The 24,617-nt window shown below is 63.9% G+C and overlaps 3 protein-coding genes across 12 annotated transcripts; 1 reads left to right on the top strand and 2 right to left on the bottom strand.

The window, feature by feature from the left end:
- Window positions 1-1,259: 1,259 nt before the first annotated feature.
- Window positions 1,260-8,839, bottom strand: CDHR4 (cadherin related family member 4). 6 transcript variants are annotated; one of them, XM_036030319.1, is made up of 19 exons: window positions 8,631-8,838; window positions 8,119-8,309; window positions 7,834-7,996; window positions 7,667-7,749; window positions 7,050-7,160; window positions 6,084-6,187; window positions 5,755-5,891; window positions 5,285-5,468; window positions 5,041-5,194; window positions 4,709-4,802; window positions 4,220-4,423; window positions 3,998-4,137; window positions 3,626-3,776; window positions 3,319-3,539; window positions 2,933-3,075; window positions 2,378-2,434; window positions 2,191-2,278; window positions 1,964-1,994; window positions 1,281-1,432 (listed from the first exon to the last, which is right to left on the bottom strand). In XM_036030319.1, the coding sequence occupies exons 1-19, from the start codon at window positions 8,677-8,679 to the stop codon at window positions 1,377-1,379; spliced, it is 2,361 nt and encodes a 786-aa protein (XP_035886212.1). In that variant the 5' UTR covers window positions 8,680-8,838; the 3' UTR covers window positions 1,281-1,376. The 6 variants fall into 6 exon arrangements, with proteins under 6 accessions (XP_035886214.1, XP_035886211.1, XP_035886209.1 ...); XM_036030320.1 differs by having other exon boundaries at window positions 1,964-1,991; XM_036030318.1 differs by having other exon boundaries at window positions 1,262-1,994; window positions 5,285-5,465; window positions 8,631-8,839.
- Window positions 8,840-11,826: 2,987 nt separating this feature from the next.
- INKA1 (inka box actin regulator 1) lies at window positions 11,827-13,679 on the top strand. Its single transcript, XM_028517936.2, has 2 exons — window positions 11,827-12,066; window positions 12,845-13,679. Exons 1-2 carry the CDS (start codon window positions 11,860-11,862, stop codon window positions 13,631-13,633), a joined length of 996 nt encoding a protein of 331 aa, XP_028373737.2. The 5' UTR covers window positions 11,827-11,859; the 3' UTR covers window positions 13,634-13,679.
- UBA7 (ubiquitin like modifier activating enzyme 7) lies at window positions 12,075-22,882 on the bottom strand. 5 transcript variants are annotated; one of them, XM_036030314.1, is made up of 24 exons: window positions 22,343-22,878; window positions 22,091-22,259; window positions 21,853-21,987; window positions 21,665-21,771; window positions 21,276-21,366; window positions 21,048-21,177; window positions 20,753-20,850; window positions 20,519-20,665; window positions 19,961-20,143; window positions 19,678-19,785; window positions 19,454-19,534; window positions 19,219-19,374; window positions 18,962-19,127; window positions 18,673-18,881; window positions 18,511-18,575; window positions 18,235-18,415; window positions 18,088-18,162; window positions 17,668-17,842; window positions 17,104-17,186; window positions 16,739-16,831; window positions 16,438-16,629; window positions 14,696-14,788; window positions 14,508-14,608; window positions 12,075-12,286 (listed from the first exon to the last, which is right to left on the bottom strand). In XM_036030314.1, the coding sequence occupies exons 1-24, from the start codon at window positions 22,396-22,398 to the stop codon at window positions 12,250-12,252; spliced, it is 2,931 nt and encodes a 976-aa protein (XP_035886207.1). In that variant the 5' UTR covers window positions 22,399-22,878; the 3' UTR covers window positions 12,075-12,249. The 5 variants fall into 5 exon arrangements, 4 of the variants coding, with proteins under 4 accessions (XP_035886207.1, XP_035886206.1, XP_028373694.1 ...); XM_036030313.1 differs by lacking the exon at window positions 12,075-12,286 and adding an exon at window positions 13,849-14,067 and having other exon boundaries at window positions 14,750-14,788; window positions 22,343-22,880; XM_028517893.2 differs by lacking the exon at window positions 12,075-12,286 and adding an exon at window positions 13,849-14,067.
- Window positions 22,883-24,617: the final 1,735 nt, after the last annotated feature.

Here is a 24,617-nt window from a genome sequence, read left to right as displayed (position 1 = left end):
ACCACCGCCTCCAACAGCAGCCGGCTCTCACGGTTCTGCCCCGAGGCCGGCTCTAACACCCTCACTTTGGTGCGAGCACCGAGAGGCGTGTTTTTCCCCAGAAGGTGCCCGCTCAGCTTCTTCCCGGACCTGGGACTTCCTGGCTGGCTCCGGAAAGGAGATTTTCCAGTCCCCTGACAGGTTCCAGGCCCGCAGACTTGGCAGAGGGGAGAAGACTGAGAGAACTTGGGGATACCACGGGAAAGAGAGCCTCCACCAGCCTCGGCTGTGTGCTGAGTTGGTTAGAGCAACGTCCTGATACGCCGAGGTTTCAGGTTCGATCCCGGGTGAGGGAACACGCAAAAATCATCCAATGAATGCGTCAACAGGTAGCACAATAATTCGAGGTCTCTCTTTCCCTCCCTTCCTCTCTCCCTAAAATCAATAAATTTGAAGGATAACAAGAGAGCCTGCACCAGACAGCAGTTCCTCTTGGACGGCTGGCAGCACCCTGCAACCTAATGGGCAGGGAAAGGAGGCTGGCGTGGCACCCAGCGGCAGCTGCCCACCTGGCTGTGTGCAGCAGCTCCACTCAGCCGGGGAGGGCTGAGAGCCAAGGAACCAGACCAGGAAGACATAGGAACAGCCCCTCAGAAGAGGGCCACCACCAACGCCTCCGTGGCCACCCGTGCCACGGCATTCTGAAGTCCGCGCCAACCCACCCCTCAGTGCAAAACTCCAGGCCCTGCCTAGGAAAACCTCCACACATGGTGGACAAACCGCCGCAACGACATCCTCTTCTTGGTGGAAAAAGGAAGCTCCAGGGCCCTCTCACCAGCCGGAGCAGGTGGCCTCTGAGGGGACAGGCCCCCGCAGTCCTGACAAAGCTAACAGGCCCTTACCTCTGCAGAGCATTAATCACTGTCAGTCAGAGCACCACACGGTGCCTTCTTAAAAATAACCTTCCCCACCCTGACTGGTACGGTTCAGTGGGTTGGGTGTCCCCCCGAAAACTGAAAGGTCGCCAGTCGGGGCACATGCCTGGGTTTCAGACCAGGTCCCCAGTTAGGGGCGTGCAAGAGGCAACCCATGATGTTTGTCTCCCACCTCGAAGTTTCTCTCCTCCTCTTTCTCCCTCCCTTTCCTTCTCTCTAAAGATAAATAAATAAAATCTTTTAAAAAAAAAAGAACCACGCCACTCCCTAGAGTGTTCCCACAAGGCAGGGAGTTCTCCCAGGGAGAACAAGGACCCACAGATCTCAGAGCTGCTCCCACATGCGGGTTCCGAGGCTGGGACTTTCCTGCTTGTAATTTTGTTTATTATTGAATCAACTTGAAAGCACAGCCCGGGACGACGTGAAGGGGAAATTCCCACATGGTGAAGAAGCTTCCTGGCCTCAGAGCCAGCGCCGGGCTCCCGTGCGCGTGCTGAACAGGTAATCTCTGCCTGTGCCTGAGCTCGGATGCATGGGCAGGAGGGAGGGGGCACTGCTGGGCCTGCTGGGGTCTCAGCAGAGCTGCCTCCCTCCCCCAAGGGTAGGAGATGTCCCAGGACCCTGGGTGTGACCCGCCTTCTGCTTAATCCAACCTGTCCCCTCCCTCCTTTCTCAGAAAATCCCGTGAGGTCCCGCTCAAAGGCAGAGGAAGCATATTCTGGGTTCTGCAAAACTGGACACCAGCTCCCCTAAACCCAGAGCCAGATTACTCTGCCTTGGTTCATTGGTGACAACAGAGTACCTGGGGGCCTCGCCCTCACCACCGCCCCCCCTGCTCCCGAGGGCAGGAACAAGAGTGGCTCTGAGTCATTTCCTGGCCCCGCAGGTGTTTGACAAACGTGGGCTGGAAGGTGAGTGGGAGCGAGAACGGACCCCATTCAGGGAAAGAGTAGATCGGACGGTGGGTGCTTGGTGGTAGGAGACACTGAGACGGGGGAAGGAGGGACAGTGGGTCCAGGTGGGGAGTGGTTTGGGAGGAAGGGACTCACGGGCGTCCTGTGCTCTGCCATCGAAATGCTGCTGAGGGGAAAATGAGAGGGCACAATGGGGTGAACCCCGTCCACGGGCTCAGGAGCCCACTTGCCCCTGTGTCCTTGCGCTACTGGGGTGGTCGCTCCCCCAGGGGTGGCCCTCCGAAGGGAGGGGTCTGGTTTGGCAGGGGAGTACTCTAGAGCAGCCTCAGTGCCCCCCTACAAGCGGCGGGGGGTGGACATACGAGGCCCATGATGCTGCTGGGTGCCTGCTGTGTCTCCGTCTTTGGTGCCTCCGTGGACCCCTCCGCGGACCCCTCGGTTCCCCGGATGCTGGAGCAAAGCAGGAGCAGGAGTGCAGGATGAGGCTCTGCCCCAGCCTGAGTTTAAGGAACAGACTTCCTGGTGCAGAGGCATGCATAGGAGGCCGACCTGCTCAGTCGCAGAGCCTGGGCTGGTTTGCTGGGTGTCTGTAGCCCCCGGGCCGACCTAAAACGCCAGGAAGGGGGGCCAGGCGTGAGGGCAGCACCCCCGCTAGCTCCAGGGCCCCGCGCCATTCATCTGCCCCTTTGTATTGGAGAGAGCCAGCGTGCGTCTACAGAGTCCACGCTGCCACCCCCACCACCCCCGGGTTTAGCCCTGTGTCCACAGGAAGCTCAAAGTCTCAGGGCTAGGTCAGGTTTCCAGTGGAGGGCAGGGGAAAGGAAGAGGGTCAATGCCCAATGTGCAACACGCCCCGTGTGAAGCCCTGGGCCTCGCCCACACCCTCCCCTTTCCAAGGCCGGGCTCTGCCCACGGCGGAGACAGAGTCCTCCGGCGTCTCTCTGCCTCCCCAGACAACCTCCGGGGGGAGGGCAGCGCTGTTTGACATCGGTTTGTCCGCTCATCGCTGTGAGCACTGTTACCAAATCGGGGCCGAAACCGCCGCTCACGGGAGCGGCCCATGGGGGGCCGGGGGAGGCGGGGCACGCGGGGCAGGCGCCCTACCCCCGGAGGAGCCCGCTGAGGATCCAGCCCAGAGTCCAGAGGAGAAGGGCGCCGGTCACCGTCAGCGCCGCCACGAACCAGGGCTCCGGCTGCCAGAAGGCCTCTGTGTCTGTCACGAGCAGCGGTGTCCCTGCGGAAGGCACCTGAAACGGGGACCACAGCCTCGCCACTGCCCTGCCAAAGCGCCCTGGTCATCCGGCCTGCAGCCCCCGCCAAGGGCTCGGCGCCCCCCCACCCCACCCCAGACTTGTTCTCCTGTGTCGCTCTCTGCACTCAGTGGTTCCCTCCGGAGAGCCTTCCCCCACCGTCCCCCCTGGAAAACTGGGTCTTGTCACCCTCCGTGACCCTCTCTTCCCACTGCCTAAGGGCCCAAGGACCCCCCTCACTGTGGCTCTGTGGGTGCTGGTGGCCGCCGTGCTGGCCCTCCAGGGGACCACGTGCACGATGACGGTGGCTGTGGTGCTGAGGTGGGGGGCGGAGGGGCCTGCGTCGGCCGCACGGATCAGCAGCTCGTAAGTGCGGGGCTGCTCCAGCAGGGGGGGCCCCGCCGCCCCGTCGCTGTGCACCAGCACGGCCCCGCGCAGGCTGAACCGGCTCTGACTGTTCCCTGAGAGCACAGGGGCAGGAGAAGGGGGCCGTGGCCGGCCCTGCCCGCTCCTCTCCCACAGCCCGCTGCCCCCGCCCCAGGCTCACCTCCCACGATGCTGTAGGAGAAGGCCAGGCGCTGTGGCTCCTGAGGGACCCGACACGACACCTTGGTCACCTCCGAGCTACGGCCCGGGGAGGTGTGGATGGTGAGCTCCTGAAACGGGGGCTCGCACTCGGGAGCATGGTCGTTCACGTCCTGCAGGAAGGTCGCCAGGTCACCGGGTCCCCGCGTCCCCAGGCCCCTCCCACCACAGCTGGAGCGCAGGAGTCAGGCAACAGGCCCTGAGCTTCCCACCCGAGGCCCTGCCCCCTCCAGCCAACCGACGGAAGAAAGTGAGGCACAGAGGGAAAAATCGGAACGTGAGAGGGAGCTCTGAACCCTTTCCGATTCTCCCCAAGGCCTCGGGGCTCCATCACCTCCACCTCGATGGTCACCGTGCAGGAGCCGGAGCGGCGGTGGGCGGCGTCCCGGTCCCCGCGCTGGTCGGTCACCAGGACAGTGAGCCTGTGCAGCCTCTGCTGCTCGTAGTCCAGCGGCCCCAGGAGGCGAACCTCCCCTAGAAGCGGGAACCGTGGTGGCCCCAGCCTGCAGAGGCACTCTGGCTCCAACCCTGCGCCCCAGCCCCGGGGAGGAAGTACCACTGAGGTGGTCCACGGCAAAGGTGGCGGACCCGCCAGGGCTGGAGTACTGCACGCGGTCGTGCGGGTAATCCCTGTCCGTGCCCGCCACAGAGCCCAGCAGGGTGCGGGGCCCCGCGTCCTCGCGGACCCGGAACACGCGTGGAGCGCAAGCTGGGGAGAACTCGTTGACCGGTGTCACCGTCACCAGCACTGGCACCTCGGCTGCAGGCCGTTAGGCAGTCAAGAAGCAGGCCTGGGGTGCCCAGCCCTGCCCCAGGGGGCTGAGGAGGGAGACAGGACCCGGCCCTGGGGGTCTAAGGAGGCAGACGGTCTGGTGGGAGGGGAGAGGGTCTGGTCGGAGTGACACGCCCCGCCCTCGGGGTCCAACATGGACACAAACAGCCCCATCGGTTTTGGAGGGAGGAGAGATGACCCTGTCCCGAGAATGGGGAGAGGGGGACGGAAAAGCCCTGTCGGGAATGTCCAGGCCCGGATACGGTCACTCACTGGTCATCGGGGGCTGACCGCCATCGAACACCAGGACGGAGGCTGCCAGCTGAAAGCAGGCCCCAGGAGTGTCGCAGTCCAGTGTGGCATTGACCTGGCCGGCGGGCCGGAGGGTGAGGCCCAGCCCTGGCCTTGGAGAGCCTCGAGCCACGCTGGGCTGCCCCAGGCCAGGGCCTCCACGGAGAGACACCCCCCGCCCCGTGCTTTCCAGGCTGCAAAGCGGGCAGGCTCTGCCACCATCTCCTTCGCCCGCCCGGTCCGGCTCTCACAGGCCCTGGCCACCTCCCGCTGCAAGCACCCTGCACGCGGGCGTGGGACCCGGCCCTGGGCACCTTCAGAGCCCTGCCGCTAAGGCAGAGGCTGGGCAGCCCAGGAGGGCCGTGAAACCGCAGCTGGTAGTCGAGGGTGGAGGCAGGGGAGTCCCGGTCAGCACACGTGAAGGTGCTCAGCACGGTGCCCACGGGCACGGTCTCGGGGACTTGAGTCCTGGGAGCAGAGGGCAGCGGGAGTCGGGCGGGGGGAAGCCGTGGCTGGCATGGCATCCCAATGGCCTCGGTGAGGCTCGGGTGTACTCACACCAGAAGCGCTGGGTGGCAGCGCGGGGGCCAACGGTTGACGGGAGTCACGTTCACGGTGAGCTCCAGCTGGACGCTGGCCCATGGCTGGAGCCGCTCGAAGGCCTTCACCTGCAGTACAGTGACCGCGGCGCCTGGGGCCAGTGCCAAGTCTAGGGGCCCAGTGGTCCGAATCACGCCGTCCGCTGGGCGGGGTGGGAGGCGGGGACGCAGAGTTAGGCCCCGCCTCAAGCTCAGTGAGGGGGGTGGGGACCTCCCACCTCATTCCCTGGGCCGGGAGGGCACTCTGTCTGGCCACCAGAGTCGCCCTCCCCCTCCAAGGCCGGGCCACCAGTCGCAACCTCACCCCAGTTTCTGCCTCAGCTCCAGCCTCTTTTCCCAGGGAGGCGCGAAAGGTTAGCGCGAATAACCTCTGCGCCACGCACGGAGGCACCCCTACCCCCTCCACACCCCGCACCGCGCCCCCCTCACCGGGTCCGATGGAGAAGAACGGGCAGGGCGCCGGAGAGAGGATTTCGTAGCGCACGTCCAAGCCCCGGGCCTGCACCTGAACCACCTCACTGCCAGGCACCAGGTCCTCCGGGATGGTGATGCTCCGGTGCCGCTCCCTAAACCAGAAGGGGCACCGGCTCCAGGGACCCTGCTCCCCCAGCCCCATCGCGGTCCGCAGGCCCCTCCTCTGGGACTCCCCTCACCCCTGAGCTGGCTGGGACCCTCCAGCAGCGCACCGGAACCCACTCCTGCTTTTCCCTGGGGCTAGACTCCGCCGCCCCCGCCGTCCCAGGGCAGGGGAGCCTTACGGGAAGGAGACCCGGCCGGAAGGGGCAGACAAAACTCGCACTGTGAGCGTCCCTCCGCAGCTCCGGCCTGCTCCCCAGGTCACCAGGACGTGCAGCCGGAAGGTCTGGGCGCACACAGGACAGGAAGGGAACCACAGGGGCCAGCACGGGTCTGTCTGTGCCCAGCCTTCTCTTCAAAGAGGCAGACCCCCTCCGGGACCTCCACAGAGAGCTCCAGCATTCACACCCCCACCCACCCGCACCCCACCCAGTTGTGTCATCCTGCTGTCACGTACTCCTCCAAGGCCCGTTCTGGGGCCATGAATCCTTCCATTAGGGTGCAAACAGCCCCCAGAGGAGTCACACATGAGTCATTCGGTACGTGACTTACCACCTTAGAGTTGCTAGGAGCCAGTCACTAAGATGTGGGTTTTTTTTTTTAATTTTAAAAGATCTTACTACTTTTAGAGAGCGGGGAAGCAAGGGAGAAAGAGCGGGAGAGATACACTAATGTGTGGTTGCCTCTTGTGCGCCCCACAGCTGGGGACTTGGCCTGCAACCCAGGCATGTGCCTTGACTGGGGATTGAACCGGCAACCTTTCGGTTCACAGGTTGGTGCTCGATCCACTGAGCCACACTAGCCAGGGCCAAGATGTGGACTTTTTAAGGAAGAAACTTCTCTAGCCTCCTTCAGACTGCCCTAGCCACTTACTCAGGACTTTCCCTTCCTGTGGGACTGCCCTGAATGCTTTCCTTTCTGTTCCAGGCACCATGAGCTCCCAGAGCCAAGGACCTCTCTTCTTTCTGGACTCAGAGCCCAGCACCGCCCTGGCACGGGGCAGGAGATGCAGGTGTGCGTGGTGTCTGGGACAGGCAGCATCATGGAGAGGACCCGGGAGGCCAGGAACAAGCAAACTCCGGGAGGCGGCGGCTTCACCCGCTGTATGCCCGATCCACGGGTACACCCAGGTCCCGAGTCATACTCACCTTGGGAGCCTGGCCGCTGAGGCCCTGGGCCGGTGCCTGCAGCCAGCCCTGCCCGTCGATGGAGAAAGGCCCAGGGAAGTGTGGAGGGTCCTGGGCACTGGTGATGTTTATCTGACAGGACAGAGATGCTTGAGGATCCATCCCCCGGCCCCAGTGCCCCACGCATCCCTGTCAAAGTCCCCAACTGCCCTGGAGGTGCCTGCCCACACCCAACGCTCCCAACCCTGACTCTGACACTTACCCTAGCCAGGGCAAGCCCTTGCCCTTGGCCCTGATCCTTAATCCTTCCTGCTTTTAAACCCTTTGCTTTTCTTTTAAACTGCATTTTGTTTTTGCATTGTAAAAGTGACACGGGATTGTCATGGAGAATTCACAACACGCAGGAGAACTTGAAAGAACTCAGAGAGGTTCCGTGGGAACAGCCATGCCACTTAAGGGTGGGGGACCTCAGCGGCCCTCTCCAAAACCGGGTGTCACGCAGAGGCTCAGCTGTGCACTAAAGGGCCCCTCTGCAGGGTGTACTTGGCCAGGCAGGGCCTGGGCTTGATCTCCCCATGCCTCCTCCATTCTGCCGCCCCCTTGGCCCCGCCCCAACACTGCCCGTGTGCTGGGCTCACCTGGGCTCCCTGGAGTCTTAGGTCTGGGAGCAGCAAAGTGTACAGTCTGGCCCCGGGTGTGACGGTTTCCGGCACCTGGATGACTTCCCCAGGCGGCCAAAGGGGAGGTCAGAGAGGCTCTGTTCAGACCATTCCTGCCCACCCCTGCCTGCTGCCCCTGGTCTCACCTGGGCTGATGAATCGGCCCGCACACTGGATATGGTCGGGGTCCCGCTGCACATCAACGGAGAGTGGCCCTTCCATCACAAGGGTGCCACACGTGACCTGCAGCTGTAGCTCGTAGTGGCTCACGGCCAGGGTGTCCAGCCGGGCCGTGTTGTTCAAGGTCAGCTGTGGCAAGGGGCAGTGCCATATGGGGCCTAGACGCTCCTTCCCCCTGCACCCCCTCTGGCTTTGTCAATTCAGGGTCTGCCCTTGCACCCCCCGGTCCCCAGCTGTGCCCATGTCCCCACCTTTCCCATATAGGTCCCCTGCCACGTGGTTACGCTGAGGTTGAGTGCGTCGAAGAAGGTAGTGGGTGGCCGCACGCGCAGCAGCTTCAAGGTGGGCACGTGTGAAGAGCAGTTCAAGGAGAGGGACTGGAAGACGGCGCCGGGCCCCTGTCTCTCAGAGATACTCACGGACCAGGGCAGGCAGTGGCGGTCTGTGAGGAAGACACGATCAGGCTGGGGGCCCGTGCACAGGGAACCACACGCCTGAGGGTGGTTCCGCCCGTCTGCCACAGGGCCCCCCTTTCCCCCCGTATCCAGCCATAGGCCGGCTCATTTCACAGACTGGGAGCGAGGACTCCATTGAGGAAGAAGCCAAGAGAGGAAGGAGGGTCAGGGCTTCCTGCCTCTCCCCCAGCCCCTGCCCCCCGTGATAGCTTGCTTATCTGAGAAAAACCAGGTCTCCACTCCACTACGGAGTTCGGGGGTGCAGGTGGTGGTGAGGACGAGGGTTCCCCCACCCACCAGCTCCTCACCAGCGACAACCAGAGCAAGAAGCAGTGCCAGGGGCCTGAACAGCACCATTGTGTGCCCTAAAGACACGGATGGCAGAGGAGACTCTGGAAAAGCAGACTGTCAGGCCCACCTGTTGCCAGGTGAGCTGCTCAAACACACGGGTGGGCGGGCCTCCCGGGCCTCCCAGCCTGCAGCCCCGCCCGTTCCCGGCGACCGAGCTGTAGACTCCACACAAGCCTCCAGAGACCTGTGAAGCCCCAGCTCTTCACCGCTCACAGTGAGCCCCCCCTTTCATTCCCACGGCCTGAAGTAGATGGATGTGAGGGGACAAGGGTTGAGCTTCAGATGGGGAAACAGACTCAGGGAAGGCGTGGTCATGCCGTCCTCGGAGACAAAGCAAGACAGTGCCCGGGATCGCTTCTCGGCCTTTTGGCTAAGACCAAGTGAAGGCAGTACCCAGGAAACCTGCTCGCCCACGGAGGCTGAGCGCCGACCGCCAGCCCCCGTCTGAACATTATCTGCCCACCTAATCTGAGCCCCGCCGCCAGCAAAACCTCCGGAAGTTGTTTGCCTGCATCAAGCGAAAGGAACCCATGGTGACAGAAATCACACAGAAGAGTGGTTATCTTCGGGGACATCCAAGTGGCCTCCGGGAGTGGCCGGGGATATTCTGTATCTTCATCCGGGCGACAGTTGCACCAGTGTCTACAGATTTTCATGTTTATTGAGCTGTACCTTTGAGAGTTGTCCACTTGTTATATTTACAAGTCAATTTTTAAAAAGCTGTCTAGCCCTGGCTGGTGTGGCTCAGTGGATTGAGCACCGGTCTGTGAACTGAAAGGGCGTCGGTTCGATGCCCCGTCAGGGCACATGCCTGGGTTGCAGGCCATGACCCCCAGCAACCGCACATTGATGTTTCTCTCTCTCTCTCTATCTCCCTCCCTTCCCTCTCTAAAAATAAATAAATAAAATCTTAAAAAATAAATAAATAAAAATAAAAAGCTGTCTAGCCCTGGCTGGTGTGGCTCAGTGCATTGAGCACCGGTCTGTGAACTGAAAGGGCGTCGGTTCGATGCCCCGTCAGGGCACATGCCTGGGTTGTGCGCCAAGTCCCTAGTTGGGGGCGTGTGAGAGGCAACCACACATTGATGTTTCTCTCCTTCTCTTTCTCCCTCCCTTCCCCTCTCTCTGAAAGGAAATAAAGTCTTGTTGGAAAAGTTGTGTACCGTTGCTCGCTCTCCGGTTCCTGACCTCTCACCCTCTCCCGCTCCCTAAGTCAAGGTCGCTCACCCCTCTGTCCCCCTTGGCGCTGCCCTGGTTGGGGTCCTCTCAGTTCCTTCTCCAGTCTCACCTCCTTGGCCGCCTCTGGCGCTTGCTCCTCAGAGTTCCTAAGCTCCCACTCTCTTTTTCCTCCCCCCTCCCTGGCTGTTCCTGCTTGCCCCCTTTGCCAGTTCTCTTTCATCTTCCCTGACTCCACTGGGTGGGGTGTCCCAGGGCTCAGTCCTGACTGCGGAACTCACCTTTGCCATCACATCTGGGCACACGGCCTCAAGTACCACCCACTGGCTCTGCCTCCCAGGTCCAAGCATTCAGCGCTGATTTCTCCCCCAAACTCCAGAGCCACACGCCCAGTGGCTGAGTCCCCCTGCCCCGCATCGTCCCTTGGATGTCTAACAGACATCTCAAGGGTCACATGTCCACAAACAATCATTTGATTTTTCCAACCCCAAACCCTCTCCTCCAGTCTTCCCTGGATCCATTCACGACAGTCCCATCCGACCAGATGTTCAGGCAAGAAATCCAGGAGTCCTGCTTGACGCTCCTTCCCTGCTCATGTTCATGCATCGGCAAGGATTGATTTTAGCTCCAAAACATACCCCAAAGTTGCCCTCTTTTGTGCATCAGCCGCACCAGGGCCCAGGTCCTCCCCTCCTGGGCTGGATGAGGTCAGGAGCCTAGGTTCGGAGTACAGAGCGGCCCTCCCAGAGCAGCTGGGGTTCCGTAGGCAGGAGCCAGCCCCGGTCCTTCCTGCTCAAAAGCCCTCAGCGCCCCCGCCACACCAAGAACAGCCAAGACCTCGTGTTTCTCAGGCTGCTAGGAGCCTGGTTTTGCAGAACTCCTCACTCCCCCAACTGCCTAGCTATCTTGGGCCTTTTTTATTTCCTCATCAAAGGACATTTTTTTTTTCATTGCTTTCAGAGAGGAAGGGAGAGAGAAACGTCACGAGAGAAAGAAGTGTAGGAATGGAACCTGTAACCCTTCCATCACGGAGAGATGATGCTCCACCCCACCGGGCCACTCCGGCCGGGGCATCTTGGGCCTTCTTTATGTAAAGCCCTTTCCACCTCCTGTCCTCTCAGGGCCTTTAACTGGCTGATTCCTCTGCCTAGAGTTCGCCCCTCGATCTCTCCGTGGTGGCTCATCCACATCCCATACAGAATGCCACTTCCTCTGTGAGTCCCCCCTTCCAAGCTAGCCTCGCACTCATCCCCGGCATTTTTCTGTCTACTGGCTGCTCTGTCTCCAGGTAGACGGCATCCTTGAACTCGGCCTGCAGTCACGGAGCCCTTGGGGACAGAACACGCTCTGACCCTTCCCGCTGGAGAGCGGGCACCCTAACTCACTCCCCTGCGTTCGCTCTCATTCTGCAGGTGGCCTGCGGCCGGCGAGAGAATGCAGAGGTCACCGCAGGAATCGCCGTGACAAGCCGCGGCTCCCCACTAGAGGGCGGCCCGGCGCAGCTGGGCCCAGACGCGGGATGGAGAGGCTTGGCGGAGGTTAGACGTCCCGCGTTCCCGGAGTGCGCCGAGGGGGCCGGGCCCTCCCACCACTTCCAGGGATTGTCACGGCCCACTCCGGGAGCGGGTCCAGTGGGTTGGGCCCTGAGGCCCGGCGACTGGGGGCGCACTGCCCGCACAAGGGCGCCGCCGCCGGGGCAGCCGCGTGCTCAAGGGGCCCCCGAAGGAGGGACCGCAGCTCTGTCCTGATAAAAATGGGGAAATCGGGGCTGCTGTGAGGAAGCGACTCGTTCTGGGTCACGAAGCAAACTGGAGTCGACTCAACCGCTGGGGCGTCGGGGAGTCGGGGGCCGGCCCGGCCTTGTAGCAGCAGTCCCGCCCCGCTCCACAGAGCTGGAACCAAGTGGGGAGTGGGCGTGGGGCTCGCCCCGGGCCGGGCCCGAGAGGCGGGGCCACTTGGGCCCCGCCCCGCCCATTGGCTGCGGCGCCAGGGGCGGGGCGCGGCTGCCAGATGTTGGGGCGGCTGCGGGAGCTACGGAGCGCGAGGAGTCGCGGCGCTGGGCACAGGGCGAAGGCGCCGCTGGCCGGGCCGCCCGGCCCTCTCCGCGCCGCTCCCGCCGGAGTTCTCATTGGAACTGGCAGGCCTGGCGGGGGCTCCGGCAGGGGCATGCACAGCACTCGGCTTGACAGCTTCCTGGGCCAGCTCCGCTGGGAATTGGTGAGGCTTGGGATCGGTGTGACTCTTAAGGACGAGTGTGGGGTGCTCGGCTGCCTTCGGCCGAAAGACACTCGGGTAGGGGGCTGTCCCGAGTGCTCATCCTAGGCGGGATGGGGGTGGAGCGGCCCAGATGGCCCAGATGGCCCGCGTCGGGTTTCGGACGGTTGGGAGCTGCGCCGGGCATCAAGTAACAGCCGCCCAGCTGGCCTTGCTGCAGGGCCTGCGGAGGGAAAGGGGAGGGAGGGGATGGGAGAAACTTCTTTTGGGGTGTAACAGTGGTCTTCCAGGGACTAAAGAGGGGCTGGCGCTGCTGTGGATGCCCCTTATGCCAGGCTGGCCTGAAACTCCTTCCTCTACCCCGCACCTGGCAAGCGCCCTATCCTTCTCTGAAAGACGAAAGACAATGTGGGGTTTGGGGAGCTGAACCCCTCAAAAAGCACGGGATACTCCACCCCACCCCCCACCCCCAGCCCCGAGCAGGCCCTACTTCCCGATTCAGGCCGGCAACCCTGCCTCCAGCCCTGGGCCTTGGTGGCGGGTGCCGACTTGCCCAATCCTGCGTGCTGCAGCCTGCCGGACTGCCACCAGGTCGGCTTAGGGGAGCCACACGAGCTTCGTGTGCCAGCGCCCCCATCGCCCGTGCTCACTAGGGGCCCTGCTGCCCAGGCCTGCAGGCCTGTCCAGCCCTCCTGAGCCTCCTCTTCTGGGACTGGCCTGGCCAGGCAGGCAGGAGTGACGAGCATTGGCCCTCTGACTTCTGCCCTCTCTTCCTCCGCAGCCCTGTGGCCGGGACACAGGCTCACCCCCAATGCCTGGTCCCCTTCCGCCACCCCCCAAACGCGGCCCAGGTGCCCACCACCGGCTCAGGGCCTCAGATGCCTTGGAAGAGGACTCCGTCTGCTGTGTGGAGGAAGAGGAGGAGGAAGGTGTGGTGACAGGAGACAGAGGTGTAGCCTTGGAGGGCCCCAGGGAGCACACCTTGGACTGGGACTCCGGCTTTTCCGAGGTGTCGGGCAGCACATGGAGAGAGGAAGAGCTGCCTGTGCCTCCAGCACCCCCAGTGTGGCGCCCCCACAGACAGCGCGTCTCAGCCAGTGGCATCCCCTTGTCCAGCGGAGCCCCTGTGGCTAGGGCGCCACCTGCCCACCGACCTCGGCCCAAGTCCACCCCAGATGCCTGCCTGGAGCATTGGCGGGGCTTGGAAGCCGAGGACTGGACAGCAGCCCTGCTGAGCAGAGGGCGGAGCCGCCAGCCCCTGGTGCTGGGGGACAACTGCTTCGCTGACTTGGTGCACAACTGGATGGAGCTGCCCGAGACAGCAGGTGAGGGGGACAACGGGGGCGGGCCGCGTGCCCGAGCTCGGCCCCCCCAGTTCCTGCTCGGCCTCTCTGAGCAGCTGCGGCGCCAGCTGGCCAGGGCCCGCAGGGCAGCCATGGCGGGAAAGCGACTGTCATGCCCACCGCGAGCGGAGCCCGAACTGCCTGCGGACGCCTCGCGCTTCGCAGCCCTCATGAGCTGCCGCAGCCGCCAGCCCATCATCTGTAACGATGTCGTCAGCTACCTCTGACCCTGCCCTCCGGCCCGGGACAATAAAGGCCTTTCTCTGGACTGGTTCCCTACGCCTGGGTCTCTGGGAGGCAGGCAGCCCCAGCCCCGGAAGGCACAGCCCAGGCGGGCAAATCCGAAGAGCCTCTTCCCTCCCCCCAGGGGTCCCTGTGTGCCCTGGTCGCATCCCGTGTGTGTTATTACTACCCGGCGTTCCACCATCCAGCCTCTCCATTCACGCCTTCCTTCAACAAGCATTTATTGAGCGCCTGCGCTGGGCCTGGGACGCAGAGCTCTGTAGAGGTAGTGGCGGGGCTGCCGCTTTGTCACAGCTCGTAGTGCAGGGGCGGGAAGGCCGTGTCGTCCTCCTCGCCCTCGCAGCTGAGTTCCAGGACCAGCACCCGCTGCCAAGGCGTGGGCACCCAGCCTGTCTTCTGCTCCACCCATTCTGTCACCCTGGTGGCGTGCGGGGTCGGGGGAGGGGAGATTGGGGAGCTGAGCAGGGGCAGACATGGAGTGACTGTGGACGAGGGGGTGCTGATGGGCCATGAGGAGCCCGAGCCAGCCGGGAGCAGGAGCAGGAGCAGCTCAAGACAGGAAACATCTGAAACTATTTTCAGAGCGGCTGGCTGGGCGGGCAGGAGGCAGGAAGCTGCTGGTCCCCCGGGAGTGGGCTAGGGAGGGGGGGGGCACAGAGCAGGCCGAGCTGGAGGCCCCTCCTCGGGCTCCGGGCCCTCACCCCGCCCCCAGCCCATTTGCCGACTCCATTTGGCAAGAGGAAGCCCCGGGAAGGTGTGAGGGGCACAAATGGGGCTGGAAGAGGAAAGGCTCCTTGTCCCCCACCTCCGACCTCCAGTGACAGAACGCGGCCCGGCCGGAGCCAGGTGCGGGCTCACCGGAGGGGCAGGCACTGGGCCTGCTGCTCGGGGGGCCATCCTGCCGAGTAGAGCAGGGCCTCGTCTTGCAGCAGCATCTTCACCCTCAGCCCGTGTCGTTCCTAGAGAGAGAAGGGTCAGATGCCAGCCGGGCTAGGCTGGGCCAGGCCTGGCGGCAGGTGGGGGCGGGGAGGGGCAGCAAGGCACACCTGGAGATGGTCCAGGAGTGACTTCAGGGTCCTCTCCGGCTGCCCAGCAGCCACCTTCAGGCGGTCCCAACAGGTCCAGCTCAGGTGATGGAACTGGGGGTGGTGAGAAGGAGTGAGAAGCTTCCCACGCATACCCTCCCCCTACCCCCACTACCCCCGTCACCAGTCACCAGCAGCTGACGGCCCCTTCCCTAGAGGAGGAGCTGGACCAAAGGCAGGAAGCCGGAGCCAGGGGGTGGGGATGGAAGGTGGGATCTGGGCCCAGAGCCCCGGCACCCTCCCCGCCCATGCCGGGGCCAGCACAGGAAATGGGGCTAGGGGGCCCCCACACGGGGAAGCAGGCAATCCATCACACAGGCTGGTTGTATGCAGGTTGGGGGGGAGGGCGGCGCTTCCTGAGGAAGCGGGAGCAGGGCCCCTGAGCTGCAGTCCCCAGTACAGCAGCTTATTCCTCAAATGCAAGGCTGGGAGCCGGGAAAGGAGGGGTGCATCCTGCCCCCTCATCCTGTACTGCCAGGGCCTCGACTGCCCGTGGGCACAAAGGGGCAAGGGACACAGTGACCACTGGGAACTCGCTGGCCTGGAGACCCCAGTGGGGTCACAGTCCCGAGGCCTCCTCTTCCTGTCCCTTCTTTCCTTCCCTGTGTCAAGAGCCTCGGGGTTCTGGTGCCCAGAACTGACGGCAGGGGGTGGCAGGCGGCCAGGGGCCAGGACATGAGGTCCCGCCGACCCTCCCAGAACATACAGTGGGGTCAAGCTGAGACGAGATCAGAGGTGCAATGGGGGGAGGGGCGTCCTCCCCGCCCCCTCCACCATGGACAAAGGCAGCCTATGTGCTAACTAGGGGCGGGGCCCCTCACAAAGGGGCTCTGTATGCTGTGCCCTCGGGAACCCCAGGGCTACTCAGCGAAAGCCCAGTGCTAGCCCATGACCTCTCCCTCCTCCCCTGGTGAGGACATTCTTTCCACCCTCCTTCTGTGCCCCAAGGAAAGGCTAACTGCTGCAGAGCCTGGGCACGCTGCCAGGGCCATCCGCGGCCCTGCACTCGAGGGAACTCACACGCATAAGCCCAGGAACATCCACACGTGTGCTCACACGCACGCCCACGAGACCCCACAGTGAAGACGAGCCCTGCGCTCCCATCTGGTGCCCAGATGTGCAAGCATGCCCCCTCCGTGCCCACACAGCACAGAGCCGGGAGTGGCCAGGGATACCCAGGCCCCCCGGCACACTCACACCTGTGACACAAACACCCCCCACCCACACACACACACCCAGGGCTGCAGACGCCACCCCGGAGGCAACAGGGAGCACGACACCCCTTAATTTAGGGTTTGGATAGGGCAGGCCCGGTCCCCACGCCACACGGGCAGGCAGGCGGTGTTAGGCTTGGTGTGGGACTAGGGCCTGAGGTCCCCCCTCCCTCCGTCCCTTCAGCCCCCCTCCAGGGGCACTCCTGGGAAGGAGGAGGCCGTGGGGGATGTCTGGCTCGGTAATAAGTTAAAGCTGCAGCTTCCCCAGACCCCAGGCCACAGAGGGCTGGGCGGTAGGGGCGGCTGATGGCTGCTTCCTGTGTCTGACAGGCCCCGGCCTGGCCTCGCAGCTGCGGGGAGGGGGCGACGGGAGTCTTAAGGACTCCCCCAGAGTCTGGGTCTTGGTGCAGGCCGGAAGCCAGAGTACAGCCTGTTTGGAAAGGTGCAGGGAAAACCTGGGCTGGGTGTGGGTGGGGGGTCAGGGCTCACCTCCTGGGTGGCCGGGGCCCCGGGCACGTAGCAGCTGAAGGAGTTTTCAGCCAGACACAGGTAGCTGTGGCGAAAGGCGTGGAGGGGCCGCGGCCCACCCACCACCTTGAACAGTTCCAGGCCCACCAAGCCCGCCACGGCCGCTGTGGTGGTGGCGATGGCTGGGATGATCCGGCCCACGATCCGCTTGCTCTGCCAAGGACGGGAGGCTGGGTGTGAGGCTGGTGTGGGACCGGGGCGGGGGGGGCTGGGGTCTGACCCCCACCTCCGCACTGGAGTGAGTCCCAGGAGGCAGGGTCACCTGGGTGCGGTTGGCCGGTGGGATCCCGTAGTTCTGAGCTCGAAGGCTCGCTGCCGCCGTCACAAAGTCCACGTGGAAGTTGCTGTCATCGTCCTAGGAGGTTCGAGCCCCGCGATTGAGCGTTAACACCGCCCAGCGCCCCGAGCCCCTCGCCGTGGCCGCCCGCGTGCGCAGCTCTTCCCACGGCCGGTCTGGTGGACGCTCACCCCTCCCCCCTTATCGGGGAAGGGGAGGCCGGCTGCTTCTGGGGTCCCGCTGCGAGGAGCGCCAGGCCCGCCTGGGGCTCCAGAGCTGCCTTCTCAGCTCTGGACCTTCCCCAACAGCCTCTCTGGCCCGGCCCTTCGGCCCCGCACTCGGGCTCCCACCTTCTCAAACCTCAGGGGCTCCAGCGGGGGGCCCTGGCTCCAGTCTCGCAGGGCTTCACGCAGCCTCTCCGCCTGCCCAGGGTCTGTCAGGGAAGGGGCATGGGGGCAGCCCTCAGCCCCCATGTCCTCCGCTGTCCTGGACCCGGGGGCCCCTCCTTGGTCTCTGCTCAGCCCAAGGCCTCTGCCCCTTTTGGGAATCCCCCTGACTGATGCTAATCTCCTGCTCAGCAGCCCAGCCCCCCGTCCCCTGTGTTTGTGGGTATCTGTGCACGTGTGTGTGTGTCTGCATGCATGTGTGCGTGCTATGTGACTCTGTCCCCACCTGGGGACCCCAGGGCTTGTGCTTGTTTTGCTCAACACCTGCCAAGGGAATGGGGGTGGGGTGGGGGTGGGGGAGGCAGCAGGGGAAAGGGGCGCAGAGGATGAGCGGGAAGCAGGGCCGGAGGGCCTGAGAGGCAGTGAGCTGGCTGCAGGGCCCCCGGGCCCCTTGTTCTTCCACCCGGGCTGAGGGCGGGGTCGAGCTTTTGGGCGGCGGCATGGGAGTGGGCAGGGCCGGGGCCTTACCAAGCTCCGTGGAAGCCAGGTCATCAGGGAAGATGGGGTCCAGGTGCTGGGGCGCGGGCAGCAGCAGCAGGGACTGCAGCATTTCCCTGAGCGCCGGCAGGTCCCGGGAGCCAGGCAGCCCGTGCATCCGGGCGTACAGGTTGGCCGCCGCCAGCACGTAGAGGAGGTGCGTGTCCTGAGTCAGACCAAGGGCAGGGCCGGCGTACGGGTGAGTGAGCGTGCACGGGCGTGCGGGGGGTGGGCTCCGCCCACTGTGGATGCGTGCGAGTGCCTGCCTCTGCCTCACATGTGGGCACCGCCCCCCGCCCCCATGCCCAAATGTGCCTCTGTCCCTCAGCATCCGTGCAGAAGGCAGAGGTGCCCACCTGTGCCCTCAGGGGCCACACGGCCCTCCCGGGGCTCCCGCGGGACCTCACTCACTTGACTGGCGTCAAACTCCAAGGGCTGAGGACACTGCCTGGGCCGCGACCAGAAACGTGTTCCATCCTCAAGCACCTAAGGAAATGAGGGCCGCTGGACTTAGTCTGGTCCCGCTGGGCCCGCAGCCTCGGACCCCTAGCCACGCACTTCGTCAGGTGGGTGGTGCCTGAGCAGCCGCTCGATGCCATGACGGAAGCACAGCTGCCAGCGGCCGAGGGCCCACAGCACGCAGTCTCGCCAGTTCCGTGGACGCTGTCTCAGGACACCCACCACCACCGGTAGCAGGGGCAGCGGCGGCGGTCCCCCGTCTGCCAGGGAGGTGAGTGCCCTGCGGAGGGGGAGGGAGTTTGAGGCTGAGCCGGAAGACCCCGCTGCCGGGGGCCCTGGACTCACATCCACCCCTGTTACTGTTGGGGGCCTTACTGTTGGTGGCAGTTGATGGCCTCGGCAGAGCGACAGAAGAGCCCCTCAAACTCATCCCGGGCCCACTGTTGGGGAGAAAGCAACCGTAAGGTGTCAGGTGGGGCGCAGGTCTGCAGCTGAGAACTGAGCCGTGCGGCACAGGGGTCCCGGGGGGCCTCCCACCTGCAAGGTGTGCTTGGCCGTGCTGGGGAGGTGGCGCACGCTGCAGACGGGGTCGGGCGCATCCTCAGAAGCCGCAGCCTCCGAGGCCGGCCCTCTGTAGCCCTCAGTCACGTGCGGCACGAACACCGAGGCGCTGCCCCGGGTGCCCTGCGTGCCTGCCTCCAGCAGTGGCTTCAGATAGTGGGTGCAGCGAGCAGCCACATAGTGCCCTGCCGAGGGGGCAGAGGGTTAGAAAGGCATGCTGGCACGGCCTTGGACAAGGGTGTGAGTTCCGAGGCTGAGCACTCACGGGCCTGGAAGCTGTCCAGGGCGGCAGCCACACCGTCCACACGGGAGAAGAAGTCGTCTCCATAGATGCGCTCTGTAGAGCGATCCAGAGGGTGGGTGCGCGGGTCCACCTGCAGGTCTGGGTTCAAGCGGCGGGCGGCCTCGGCAGCTGCTTCTGCCTTGGGCCTCTGGGAAGAGAGCAGAAGACGCTGGGTGGGGGGCGGGCGCACTGGGGGAGGACGGTCCAGGAAAGGGGTGTTGGAAGGGGCAGGCACTCACACCAACGTCCTGGGGCCTGAAGAGGAACTGCCGGCTGAGGTTGGAGCGCTCCACGTGGTCCATGTCGGCCACAGTCACGGCCCCTCGGCCCCGGAGCCCCAGGCCCACGAGGGCAAAGCCTTTGAGCAGCTCACAGCCGATGGCACCAGCGCCCACCTGCCGGCAGGAGCAGCCTTAGCCAGAGAACCAGGCCCGGCCCTCCCGTACGTGCCCCCAACCTCACCACGCAGCTCACCAGGAGGTAGCGCTGGCGGCTCAGCTTCTCCTGAAAACCGGCCCCAAACACCGCGATTTGCCCGTCATAGCGGCAGCTTCTCTAGGGGACACGGGCACAGGTCGGCGATGGCTGCTGGCCTGTGCTGCGTGTCCCCCTCACCCCGGGTTTTCCAGGTCAGGACCTCGGGACCGCTCCTCCTGCTTCTCCCCTGGAGAAGGCGTGCACACGCCCCAGGTTCTCACCGGTTTGCAGTCCTCGGGCTTGGGAAGCAGCTGCTCGTCATCCGGGAGGCAGTCGAGGGCATCGAAATACAGCCACTGGTCCAGGGGCAGGAACTTCCTGGAGACCGCCTAGAGACCAGGACCTTAGGGGCTGCTGCTACCTGCTAGCCCCTCAGATCCGGTCTGGGGGCTGTACCCAGGTTGGTGAAGCAGCCAGGGCCACTGTCTGGTGTCGGGCACCCTCTGGCACCGACAGTGAGCTCTGCACCCCTCCCAGCCTCACCCTGCCTGTGCCTGCACCCACCTTCAGCACTTCCTGGGCGGCCACCGCGCCCAGCATGGCTGCCATGGGGCTCAGCACACCGCCACTGCTCAGGGCGACGGTCCGCACGAGAGCCTCGTCCAGGGGCTCTTCCAAAGGCTCTCCCGTCGGCCCCCTCAGTGGCTGCAGGTCCCGGGCCAGGCCCACCACCCTTTCTGCATCAGCCTGTGGGGTAGAGCTCGGTAGGCACAGCGCCCCGGCCGGACCGCCACTACTCCCCACTCCAGCCCTTCAGGCAGCCACCCTGTTCCACAGAGAAGGAAGCAGAAACCTGAGTGGGAAGGCGGACAGGGGCCCCATCAGAAGACACCCAGTGCCAGACAACGGCCCTGGAGGCTTCACCAACCTGGGTGCAGCCCTGGGCCCAGCTCCGAGGGATTAGCAGGCAGCAAGGGTCCCCGGGCTGTCAGGCCCTGCACTCCTTTAAGTGAGTGGGAAGGTTCCTCAGGGGTTCAAACTTGGATCTGTGAGATGGTCTTTGCTGCCTCCCAGCAGCTGAGACCCCGCTAAGACAGAGGGGCAAAGGGGGCGGACACTCACAGGGTCCCAGGGCTGGGGTGGGCGGCCGCTGAGGCGCCGGAACTCGTGCAGGGCACGGAAGGCCTGGTGCAGGCAGCGGGCGCGGGGAGCTTCCCGGGGACTCTGGGCCACCACGCGAGGCTGGAGCAGGGCGGCATACAGGGGCTCCTGCAGGGGGCACGAGGCTCGGGGGCAGGTCCAGAACACCGGGGGCCCCCTAAGCCTCCCAAGTCCCCCCCTACCCCTTGCACTCACATGCCTCACTGTCTTGGGAGTCTTCACCTCAGTGACAGCTCCACCACGCAAGTAAGTGGAGAAGGTTGTCGTGTCCCCGATCTCCAAGGTCCCGTCCTCTGGGGCAGATCGAGCCCAGTTAGCGGGACCTCTGAACCCGAGTGGTTCCCCACGGCCCGGCCCGTCTGTGTCTGTGTCCTGGAGGTGGCCCATCCCGAGGAAGGCAGGGGGAGAAGCCATCCCCAAGGACCAGGCTGCGTCTGCCCCCAGGGGGGGCCGGGGCGCGGAGCCGGGAACTGGAGTGGGGCCGGCTCACCCTGCACGCGGATGAGCCTGGAAACACAGCCGTTGAGCTCGACCATGCCCTCGATGCCGGAGAAAGTCACCAAGTCCCCGGCACGGAAGTCGTGGGCATCTTCTCTCAGAGTGACAACGCCAGGGGAGCCCTGGATTGGATAAGAGGCGGCTTGGCTCAGAGCCACCTGCACCTGCCTTCCACAGCTCCTGCAGCCCGCCCTGCCCCCGCCCACACCCCGGCGCCCACCTGAGCGATGTGCTGGATGGCGGCTGCCTGGGGCTCTTCCTCTGTAAGGTCCTGGACGGTGAAGTCCTCACCAAAGTCACAGAACAGCTGCCTGCGGTGTGGGGGCGGGGGTGGTGGTAGGGGCTCAGGGGCAAAGGGCGGGTGACATGAGGGAGCGAGAGTCAGGAAGGCATGCTGGGAGGGGCTTGGGAGCGGGAGTTACCGGGGCACGTCCGGGGGCTGGGGTGGAGGAAGCCGAGGGGTGGGGCTGGGGACCAGAGTCGAGGGGGCTGCTGAGGTAGGCCTGGGGCCGGGTTTGGGGCACTCGGGCAAGCCCGGAACGAGGGGCGGCTCTGGGACCAGACGCTGCCATCCCTGATGAGGCAGGCCAGGCCGGCAGCCGCACTCACCCCACGAGGCCCCGGGTGTCAGCCGCCAGAAAGCAGACTCCGCGCTTGCGGCACAAGGTGCCCACCTTCAGCTGCTCCTCCAGGCTCGAGGTGGTCAGCACCACCGCCTGGACGGATGGCAGGGTCAGCAGGGCCAGAGCCACCGCCCCACCCACCCCGCGGCCTGGGGAGTGGGGCTGGGAGGGGACCTGGAAGTCCTGCAGCAGCTCCTCCGTGATGTCGCCTGTGTGGACGCGGACCTGGACGGCTCCGTTGAGCTTGGCCACAAGTTCCTGAGTTGCTTCAGCCCTGCTCCTTCCCAAGTCCTGCTCCGAGAGGAAAAGCTAGAGAGAGAGAGAGACCCAGTGCAGGCTGAGCAAGGAGATATACCTCCTGGGACCTACCCCGACCCTGGTCCGAGAACCCCCAGACACCCAGGGCCCTCACCTGGGCAGCCAGGTCAGACCAGCAGGCGGGGTGGGGGTCGTGCAGAGTGAGGCTGCCCACACCCATCAGGACCAGGTTCTTGGCCACCTCGGCCCCCAGGCCCTGGAGGCCTGACAGCAGGACCTTACCCTCCTGAAGCCTCTGCATGGCCGGCAAGCCCAGCACACACCTGCGGATGGAGAGCAGGAGGGCAGGTGATGGGAGACAGAGGGCAGCGGGCCACCCCACTCCCCGCCCTGCCTCTGGCCTCACAGCTGCCGAGAGTACAGTTCCTCATCCAGCGACTTGGAGGCTTCCTGGGTGCCCATCCCGAGGCCTGGGCCACGACACCTGGCTGCAGCCAGGACAGGGGGGTCTCTGGGGGAGGCGGGGCCGGCGGGGGCAGGTGCCCAGCTGTAGCTCAGTGCAAGCAGGCACTGAGGCCGAGGGAGTGAAAGACACGGCTGGTCACAGCTTTCTTCTTGGCTCCTCTGTCATTTCAGGGAAAGCAAAAATGAAAGTGAAACTAGACTCTGACCTGGTTCCTTGTCCTGCCTCTGGCCCGTGCTGAACAGCCTGGGCTGGCCAAGGTGAGGCTGGCAGCCCCAGGGCGCACGCAAGGTGGGACAGACGTCAGCCTGTTCGGCCTCTGGGAGAGCAGGGAGGGGCCAGGCTGTGGGAGGGACCCACGGGGCTGAATGCGGTCACTTCCTGTGGCTCCCTGCAGGTCCCAAACCCCAGGCCCCGCTCCCCTCAGGTGCCGCTGCCTGAACGGGCTTCCTGCGCACAGAATGCCCATGGGAATCCCCATCCTGAGGACCCCCGGCCTGCCGTCCACCACACAGACACTTAGAGACCCCGGGGGTGGGGCCGGTCCTGGCCCAGGGGCTGCGGGAGCTCAGGAGGGTATGTTGCCCCACTCCCAGGGCCCAAGCCTCAGGTCTGGGTAGAGCCTGCTCTCTCGGGGCGGGGGGGGGGGTGCCTGCTGGGCCTTGCACTCTTTCCTCAGAGCGTGAGGACCCCTCCCTGCCCACAGCTGCCAGCCCAGAACGGACAGAGGGATGGCATCCCAGGCGGCCGGCCGGGGACGAGGCCCTGGACTCCGAGAGGGCGCGGCCGGACTCTGCGTGCTGGACCTGAGAGTGGGAGGCACGGGGTCACTAGGGTCGCGTGTCCTCGTTTTCCCTTTAACCTTTTATTTTGAAATAATTATCGACTCAGAGGAAGTGGCAAAAATAGTACAGACAGGTCCTGGGTAACTTTCACCCACGGATGTGTTGATTTGCCTTCTTGGGAGCTCGGGGCCAGTGCTCTGAAGATGGACCACAGCTCCCACCAAACTTCCCAATAGCTAAACCACGTGCTGTCGTAGCTTCTTTTAAACATGGAGGTGAAATCCATGTAATGTGAGAATAACACTTCAAAGGGTACAATCCAGTGGAGTTCAGAGCATTCACAGCGCCGGCACCACCCCTCTTGAAACTTCCGTGGCCCACTGAGGAGCGGACTGTAGCTGGGGCCCCCGTCGGCGGCGGGCGAGAGGCAACCGGTCCACGCGCCGATGTTTTTCTCCCTCCTGTCCTGTCTCTCAAAAAAAATAAATAAAATGTTTTAAAAAAAGGAATCAAACAAACATGACCTTCGGTGTCTGCCTTTGTTCACTTAGCGAAATGTGTCTGAGGTTCATTCAAATCGTAGCGTGTATGAGCGTGTCGCTCCTTTTCATGGCCGAGTAATACTCCACTGTGAACACACCTCACACTTCGTTTGTGCGGCCACCTATCGGCGGACCTCTGAGTTGTTTCTTCCTCCTGGAACGTCACTGTGACCGCGCTCAAACGTGTGCCCGAGCCCCCGTTTTCGGTTCTTTGGAGTGTATGCACAGGAGTAAAATCGCTGGGTCACGTGGTAATTCTATGTTTAATTTTTTGAGGGACCAACAAAATGTGTTACACCAGCTGCGTACAAAATTCCTGTTTTCCAACATTGCGGCCAACACTCCCTTTTCTTTTCCAAGAACAAATTATACCCATCCCGGTGGATATAAAGATGTAGGTGATTTTTTTAAAAGATTTTATTTATTTATTTTTTAGAGAGGGAAGGGAGGGAGAAAGGGAGAGAGAGAGAAACATCAATGTGCGGTTGCTGGGGGTCATAGCCTGCAACCCAGGCATGTGCCCTGACTGGGAATCGAACCTGCGATGCTTTGGTTTGCAGCCCAAGCTCAATCCACTGAGCTACGCCAAGCCAGCCAGGGCTTGTAGGTGATTTTGTGTGCATGTTTTCACTCAATCGGCATTTACCGGATGTGTCCCATGCACTAGGTGCAGAGACTGGGGCCAGACTGTCTCTTTGTGACTAGCTATTCCCCTTGGCAAATGCTCTCAAGTTCATTCCTGCTGTAGCATATTACAAAGTATCCTTCCTTTTAAGGCCGAGTAACAGTCCATCGTATACGCACGTCCCACGCGCTGCTCGCCCACTCACCTGCCGATGGAGACGGGCTGCTGCCGTGTTTCGGCGGCCGCTGTGAGCACGGGTGGGCAAG

The sequence above is a fragment of the Phyllostomus discolor genome, chromosome 7 (assembly GCF_004126475.2).
Source record: "Phyllostomus discolor isolate MPI-MPIP mPhyDis1 chromosome 7, mPhyDis1.pri.v3, whole genome shotgun sequence".
NCBI lineage: Eukaryota > Metazoa > Chordata > Mammalia > Chiroptera > Phyllostomidae > Phyllostomus > Phyllostomus discolor.
This window is presented reverse-complemented; position numbering and strand designations above follow the sequence as displayed.